The sequence below is a fragment of the Calidris pugnax genome, unplaced genomic scaffold, assembly GCF_001431845.1.
Source record: "Calidris pugnax isolate Ruff unplaced genomic scaffold, ASM143184v1 scaffold22, whole genome shotgun sequence".
NCBI classification, from domain to species: Eukaryota; Metazoa; Chordata; class Aves; order Charadriiformes; family Scolopacidae; genus Calidris; species Calidris pugnax.
This window is the reverse complement of record NW_015090763.1, coordinates 219074-227637: the sequence shown is the minus strand read 5'-3', so window position 1 is coordinate 227637 and position 8564 is coordinate 219074. Positions and strand designations below refer to the sequence as shown.

Genomic DNA, 8564 nt, shown 5'->3' with positions numbered 1-8564 from the left:
TCGGCGCTGCTCAGCCGGGCTCTGCCTGCGGGGAGCGGTGGGGGGTGAGGGACCGGCCGGGCCTCGGGGCACCCAAACGGGGCGGGCACCGACCGGACGACCTTGGGGCTGCCCCCGGGGGGACGGGGCACTTGCCTGGGGAAGCGGGACCCGCCCGTAGCAGCGGGACCCCCGCCCGGGCCGCTCGGCGCAGCAGCGTCAGCAGCATCGTCGTGTCCCCCCCCCTTCGCCGCCGCCGCCGCCGTCCCCTGCCCCGGAAGCGGCCGGCGGGGCGGAGCGGTGCAGCACGGCATGGCGGCCCTACCGGCAGGGCTCTTCGCCGTCTACAAACCGGCGGGGGTGGCCTGGACCCGCGTCCGTGAGGCGGTGGAGACGCGGCTGCTGAGCGGTGAGGGCGGTGGGATCCCCCCCCCATCCCCGGCCCCCTCTCCCGGGGGGTTACCGGCCGCGGCGGGATCCATCCCCGGTCTCCCCTGACCGCCCCCCGCTTCTCTTCCAGAGCTGAACGCGGCGCCGGGGCGTCCCCCGAGGCAGCACGTCCGATTCCTGCCCGCCCCGGCCGGGAGCGATGGAGGGGTCACCGGGCTGGTGGCCACCAGGGTGCCGGTGCTGGCCGACCACCCCCTCGGTAAGGGCCGCCGCGGGGCCTTGGCCTGGGAGGGGTGATGGGACCCTCAGGGTGGGTGGACCCCCAGGGTGGTGGGAGCCCCGGGGACCCCCTAAGGGCGGTGGGGAGTGATGGGACTTCTGGGGTGATGGCACCCTTAGGGTGGTGTGACCCCTCGGGGTGATGGGATCCCCTGGAGCGGTGGGACCCCCAGGGATGATGGGATCCCCTGGACTGGTGGACCCCCAGGGGTGATGGGATCCCCTGGAGCAGTGGGACCCTCAGAGGTGATGGGACCCCCGAGGCAGTGGGACCCCCAAGGTGATGGGAGCCCCGGGTGGGTGCTATGGACCGACCCCGACACTGTCTCCATTGCAGTCCGAGGTCCGCGGTTCAGGCAGCTGAAGATCGGAGCAGGTCACCGACTGGACGTGAAGGCCTCGGGAGTCTTTGGTGGGTCTCATCCCTGAGCAGCACCGTGTCCCACCGGCTGCGAGGTGATGGGTTTCCGCGGGGGGAGGAAGCGGTGACCACAGCAGCACCCCTGGATCTCACAACCCCGCTGGGAGTATAAATGCTAAAACACAGAAGAAATGATCCAACATGACACTGAAAGTACCAGGAGATGGGAGCAGCCCCTTACCCCCAGCACACAGGGCTTTGCTGTGAGACACCCTGCTCCTGCCCGTGACACCATCCACGATCTGCCACGTAACCCCCCATCTCTGCTCCACCGCTTGAGTTGGCTTCACCGTGCCCAGCATTGCTAATTATTTGCCCCGAAGCACCTGGGTGGAAATTTCTGGGGAAATCCAACAGCCCTAGTTATGGGCCTATCATAGTTTTAATGAATGCAGTAATTTGGGGGTCTAATTGTGCTCCTCAGACATGACTTCTAAGGAGAGATCATAGAATCATAGAATGGTTAGAGTTGGAAGGGACCTTAAAGATCATCAAGTTTCAACCCCCCTGCCCTGGGCCCGGACACCTCCACACCTCCCACCAGAGCAGGTTGCTCAGAGCCTCATCCGGCCTGGTCTTGAACACTTCCAAACAGATGGTCCTCTCCAGGGTGGGGAGAAAGGTAGTGTGAGTGTGCAGCGCTGTGTCGGTGCTCGGTAGGAACTTCCCATGTGGCTGAATAACGGGTTCCCCATCTCCTGTGTTTCAGTGCTTGGCATAGGCCATGGGAACAAGCTGCTCACTGACCTGTACAACTGCCACCTCACCAAGGTAGGTGATGGCCCCAAAGAGCCCCAGAACATCTGAGCACAGCCTCATACTCAATTTCTCTGCCCCGGTGCCCCAGGCTGGCCTTGTGGCCGTGATTCTGCACTTCTGAGTCTCAAACCTCTCTTTTGAGACCTTCTCAGGTTCTCAGGTCTGTCCATGTGAAGGACAAGAATTTTGTCCTTCACGTGAGCGTCCACATGTGGCCCTATGAGCAGAGGATGCTCCTGTCTTTTTGTGCAACATCACCTTTGGCTGCGTTTCCTCACAGAATCACTACTCAATAACCTGGAGTATTTCTTTGATAAATTGCACTCTTTTTGCCCTTCTCCAAGGTTTACACTGTTGGTGGGCTGTTCGGTAAAGCCACTGATGACTTCTCAGACACAGGGAAGCTAGTGGAGAAGACGACATTTGGTAAGAAACTGAATTGATGTGCTTTTTTTAAAAAAAACCCAAACAAAACCAGAACACCAAAGAAAGAGCATGCTCACTGTAAAGTATTTAACCTGGTAAATTATGCCTTGAATGCTTTCCAGTCATTATTTTCACGTGTGGCCCACGCACAATCCTGGCCTCACCGTCCACCTGCTGTAAATACCACCACAATATCTACAAAGCCAGCACGAGTCCTGGTGAGGGTGGTTGCTGCTGGGTTGGCTGGGACCCGGATCTCTCCATAAATCATACCTAGAGATAGTGGTTAGAGGCTTTCACTGAAGGAAACTCTTCAGGCACCTGGGAAGAGAGACTGGAGCCAACATCTTGAAATCAATTAAGCCAAATGACTCTTCCCTGGGCTGCTCTGTGCGTTACCGTGGCACAACCAGAAGGGACTCTGCTCTCTGGGCAGTTCTCATCAGCCCATTTGGATGTGACCGCCCGCCGAAGGGACAGTAATGCCCTGGTGGCACACTTCAGATCGCTGCCTCTTTCCCATTTCTGGATGGATAATCCAGGCTTCGTTTCTGCCTTAACATTTGCAGATCATATCACAAGGGAGAAGCTGGAACGGATTCTCGCTGTCATTCAAGGAACAAACCATAAGGCCCTGCTGATGTACGTATCCAGGGGGGAAATGCAGCTGACCCGATCTGACTGCCATTTGCTGGTCTTTAAAACAAATGAGATGATTTTGTTTGCCACCATCAAGTCTTTAAAGGCTGGATTACTGGACAAGGAACAGAGAGAAGTTGCTCTGAGTGCTCTGTCCTCTGGTGAGAGGTTGCAGTTATGTGTCCCTTCTTATATCCTGGAATCTCCAGCTATTTTAGGACCTATTAGCTACATTAGGACCTACAAAAATATCTTGTAGACGTGACCAAGTACCTCCTTCCCAAAGTGCTGCACTACACTACTGACAGTACACACCCCATAGCATTAAAATATATCCAAAGACTCAACACATGGGCAGGTTTAAGAGTAAATATTTCAGCTCTGCTTTATTGGGGGGTGGAGGTATTTTTAATCCCATTGAAGGGAAGTACTAAGTGTCTGTGCTGCCCCCTTTTTTTAACTCCTTCCAGGCATTCCAACATCGATCTGAAAACACAAGAGGCCTACGAGCTGGCTGTCAGAGGGTTGATTCGCCCCATGGGAAAAAGCCCTCCGATAATCACAGCGATCCGATGCCTCCAGTTCACACCTCCAGAGTTCCAGCTAGGTAGGACTGGGACAAAAACTGCTGGGGAAGTCTGAGTATATAGTATGGCAAATAAATCGCAGAATCACAGAATGATATGGGGTTGGAAGGGACCTCTGGAGATCATCTAGTCCAATCCTCCTGCTAAAGCACGGTCACCCAGAGCAGGTTGCACAGGAACGTGTCCAGGTGGGGTTTGAATGTCTCCAGAGAAGGAGACTCCACTACCTCCTTGGGCAGCCTCTGCCAGGGCTCTGCCACCCTCCAAGTAAATAAGTTCCTTCTCATGTTTAGATGGAACTTCCTATGTTCAGGTTTGTGCCCGTTACCTCTTGTCCTGTCCCTGGGCACCACTGAAAAAAGATCAGCCCCATCTTCCTGACACCCACCCTTTAAGTATTTATAGGTGTTGATCAGATCCCCCCTCAGTTTTCTCTTCTCCAGACTAAAAAGACCCAAGTTCCTCAGCCTTTCCTCCTACAACAAATGCTCCAGGCCCTTATTCATCTTTGCAGCCCTCTGCTGTACCTTCTCCAGCAGTTCTCTGTCCTAAATCCATTAACTTCAGTTCTTATTCTTGATTTAAGGCAAAATAAGTTGGTGGGAACTTTGTATCAACTTGTACCTGGTATTCCCTCCAGCAAATATAATGGTTTGTAGTTTCCAAAGCCACAGAAGCACCTCCTTGTTAGTGGAAATCTTTAGTGGGTGAAAAGGTTTTTTTGGTAGGGCAAGATCTGGAGCCCTCACAATACTGAAGCTGCTAAATCAGGCCAGTCGTGCACCCAACTCACAGGTTTTTCCCTGCCAGTTCCAGATCTAAGACTGAGGCAATAGAATTTGCATAATGAATACCTATGGCAGAAAATTCTTCCTTATCCCAATGTTTCAGTGCAACACATTTCAGTGTTGGGTTGGGTTGTTTTTTTTTAAAAGCGTGGTTTGTTTTCCTGCAGCCAGTCTCCTTCTCCTCACAAATTATTTGTCTTACTAAAAAGGTACCTTTGTTAATTTGAAATACCAACATTTCTACATTGCGCTCCTATATCTATAGGTTTGCTTTCCAAAACATTCAATTTGGGAGGGGCTGGGACACCCTGCAGTATTCCAGAAAATCAGAATTCACCCGTGCTGTATCTTAAACAGTCTCTTCTACCAAACCAGTTCTTTCCGCATAACCGAGAGCAGTGTCTGGATTTACAGACGAGGTCCGAGTTTGTGTCAGCGCTTTGCTGCTTCTGAGGGAATCTCTCTGTCCTTCCAGAAATCCACTGCTTGCACGAGACTCAGCAGTACCTCCGAAAAGTCGTCCACGAGATCGGTCTGGAGCTGAAATCCTCTGCCGTGTGCACGCGGGTGCGGAGAATCCGCGACGGTGTTTTCACCCTGGATGATGCTCTCCTGAGGACCCAGTGGAACCTGCAGAGCGTACAGAAGGCCATTTGGGACTGTCAGCTGAAAGTGAAAACGGAGCTGGAGAGAACGTTAGGCCACCAGGGGAAAAGTCCCCTGGATGAGATGGATGCTGAGGTGGGCCACGCTGCAGACAGCTGAGCGCGGGCTACGGAGGGAATGGCCACCAGCCATCCCTGCAGCACATCACAGCAGCCACACGCTGACAGCCTGACGGACAGCAGGAGGAAAGAGGTTAATTGCAGTTCGCTTCCACCCTTCCCTTGAAACGACTTTCATCAGGGAGGCATTTATTTTCACTGACAGGCTGTATAATTATTTTTTTTTTCACAGCATCGCAAACAGTTCATTAACAGGAGTGAGCCGTGCCAAAATTCCTGGTGGCTTGGGGAACATTTGGTTGCTAAGGGATGTAAAAACCCATCCCCAAATTGTTCCTCAGCAGGAAACAGACAGCATCTTACAGAGCTGTATTCCCTTGACTGCACGGATTTGTTTGTTCCTTGCAAGCGGCTGCATAACTTATCTACTGTATGGATTTTATTTTCCCTCTGTTGTCCTGGCGTATTTTCTTTCCATCAGTCCTGCTTTCAGACAAGTAAAAGCTCAAAATCAGACTAAAAGAGGGACGTGCAGGAGAGAACAGAGCTTACACAAAGCAATGGGAGGGAATGGTTATATCCAGGGTAGGCGTCTGATGAGGAAAGTGGCTTGTGATAGGGACTGATCCATAAAATACACAAGAAATAGAACTGAAAGTGACCTAAAGGGGAAGAAGCTGGTTCTTGGCTCAGTTCTCACCCATGGGTGCACTGACTCTCAAAAAAAGAGCATGATGGGGTTTTTTTTTTTGAGGTGCTTTTTTTCCCCCTAAGGAGCCAAGGGTGTTTGGGGGGCTGTGGTATCCTGCTCCACAGCAGCTCCATGGCATGTACTGCCCTTCAGTGAAACTCTGTGAGCTCTGTAACGCCATTTGTTCTCCTTTAGCTCCTTACAGCTGGGTCTGACTTAGCAGAAATACACTTTCTAAATTTAAATTAAAAATCTGAAGTTACCCTTACATTTATTGCACTCAATATTTTTCCAGCTATACACTTAGCTAGCAAGTTTGGAGATTTATTTATAGAAAGCAGAAGATTTGTTCTATTCCTTTTCTGGATTTGGACTAAAGCCAGCATATTTCATCCTCCAGATAGCCCTTAAGGTACAAGAAGTAACTGGGAGGAGCAGTAAGAGGGGGCTGTGATGAAAGAGTGAAGTGGCAGAGTCCAGTCCTGTCCTGAAGCACCCCAGGAGTCATTAACTTTGTGCCTGGAATCTTCCAATTCTGGGTTTCCCTGCTCTGCACAGAGCAGCCAGAAGAGCAGCGGAGCGGAGCTGCCACCCCGCGGCACGTCACCGTGCCAGCTGCTGAGCTGCAGGGACTCCCCAAGGACAGCTCGCTCCTACCTCAGCTGGTTGGGTCCGTGCACATCCATCCTCCGAGGACACGGGACTGGGGACAGGGCACCTTCCTTGGACAACTGTCCTGCACCAGCTGAAGTGGAAGCCTGAGTTCTGGAGCCAGGCAGAACACTTGCACTGCTACAGCTATGAGTTTAAATACTAGTGCTCCTACAAGGAGAAAACACAGACTTCTCAGTCCTTAAATAACCTTCAATAACACTGGTAATGGAATATGCTTCATCCCCCGTGGCTTACATTTAACACAAACCGAGGGAATTTCTGTATGTACTTCCCATTGCAAAAAAACCCCACTTCCAGTTGTGTGTGCCATTGCCAGAACTAACATTTTGACAGGAACACTCCAGCATAAACCAGTTCTTCCACACAGAAAACAGCAGCCAAAACAGCAAGGTGGGTTTTGAGAATAAAGTGAGCATTTCCCAGTTCTTGCCGCCTTGTCGCTTTTTTCCTCCCCTTAGAACTATTCCAAAACAGGAGTTTTTCACACTTGGCAAGAGGGGATTTATGGTGGGGAGGGTGCACCTATAACTGTACCTGTGAGTCCATTCTTACATGGCCACAGTAAACACCCTCCAGAAAAGCAAAGCTGCACATCAGCAGAGAGTTGCTCGAATCAATCACAGAATACAGATATTTTCTCTGCATTTTAGACCCCTCCTCATGGCTTTTGTGGCAAAACAAGTTACTTATTAGTGGTGCTTCTGTGCCAGGTCCAGAACTGAGCGCACAGGCTGTTCTCAGCAGCAGCCTTGTGATGGTTTTCTGGTTTCTAAGCACTATGAAAACAGATTCATTCGATTCAAATTTGGAAATAACAAGCAGACTGCAGCACAGGCCTGACCCGGGCGAGGGGGGTGTGTGGGGAGAACTTACTGGCAAGAAGGTCTTAGAAGTGGAAAGAGGGAGAAGGACATCAAGCTTGAGTGAAAAAGGGACACAGGACCCGCAGTGGGCAGAGCACTTCATCACTGCACTTCATCACATGCACGAAGCAGCCAAATTTAGTCTGGACGGTCACCCCCAGTCCCTGACATTGGAACATTCACACTCTCAACATAATTTTGGGTTTAGGACACCTCTCGCTTTCACAGTGACTCTGCATTTAGAAGGGAATAAAGGTAATTCAGCAGCTCCCCGCTGCTGCCACACTGTCTCCATTAAGCCCTCAGAAAAACATTTGAATAACAGATGTTATAGTTGCCTTAGAATATAGTTTAAGAATTTGTCCCCGGGTTCATGCAAAGTTTTATAGGCTCTTACAGTGAATTACCGAGAAACGTGAGAGCTGCTTTATTCAGACTGGACAGTTCAACACAACTTCACATTTTGCCATTTACTACAGAAATGATACAAAACCTCTAGATACCAGAGCAGTTAAGTACAAAAATGCAGAACACCCAGACTTATCCAGATTTGATCATAAAACAAAACAAAACCCCCAAACCACCACAACTTCAGCCTTCTTCCCTCCCTACTTCTGAGGGTTTTTTTTCTTTTCTTTCAAAGCAGCTATTACATTGCACATTTGTATTTCCTCACTTCCTCTATCCATTCAGTATCCAAACAACCCCTGGGTGTTGTAGAGAAGCAAAGGCTCCACAGGAAGTCTTAACATCAAGCCAAATTACAACCTTTCCAATAAAAAGTAAAAATAGTGTCGATCAGGTAGTAGACAAAATCATCCAAAGTCCTACAACCCTTTCCCACAAGCAGGAAACAGTTGGTAGATTGAACAACTTTCATGTTCCAAAACTTCCTAGAAATAAGGCTGTTAACCCATACTCTGTTGCAATTTTACATACTTATTTCTGAGGCTGCCTTACACCAGTTCTAAACCGCTTCGGCACCAAAATGTGATGGCCCAGCAACAGTCATTATTGCGGGACGTGGCAGTCTTCATGTCCAATACTAGTCACTAAGCTCCAGATCGTATTCAGGGTAGAGCTGCTTTGTAGTAACCCCTCGGATAACAGCTAGAAAAGAAAGATATACCATTGCTTTCGTTAAATAAACATCAGATCGTTCAAGAGAATTTGTGTTTTCATCCCAGTAGCCCCTAACTATCCCACAGAACCTCCCATAGCCAAGAAACCAGTCAAAGGTTTTGCAGCTACGCTCCCTGTTGTCTCAACACTTTTCTATTTTTAAGCACATGAAGAGCAAAACTGACAAAAATTAGTATTTGGTAATTCACTAGTGATTGGG

General features: G+C 50.2%; 1 protein-coding gene across 1 annotated transcript; it reads left to right on the top strand.

Annotated features, from left to right (window-relative positions):
• The first annotated feature begins 280 nt into the window (after positions 1-280).
• On the top strand, positions 281-7077 carry TRUB2 (TruB pseudouridine (psi) synthase family member 2). The gene is made up of 8 exons (XM_014944385.1): positions 281-388; positions 500-628; positions 986-1060; positions 1779-1840; positions 2173-2254; positions 2824-2896; positions 3364-3500; positions 4744-7077. The coding sequence occupies exons 1-8, from the start codon at positions 292-294 to the stop codon at positions 5031-5033; spliced, it is 945 nt and encodes a 314-aa protein (XP_014799871.1). The 5' UTR covers positions 281-291; the 3' UTR covers positions 5034-7077.
• Positions 7078-8564: the final 1487 nt, after the last annotated feature.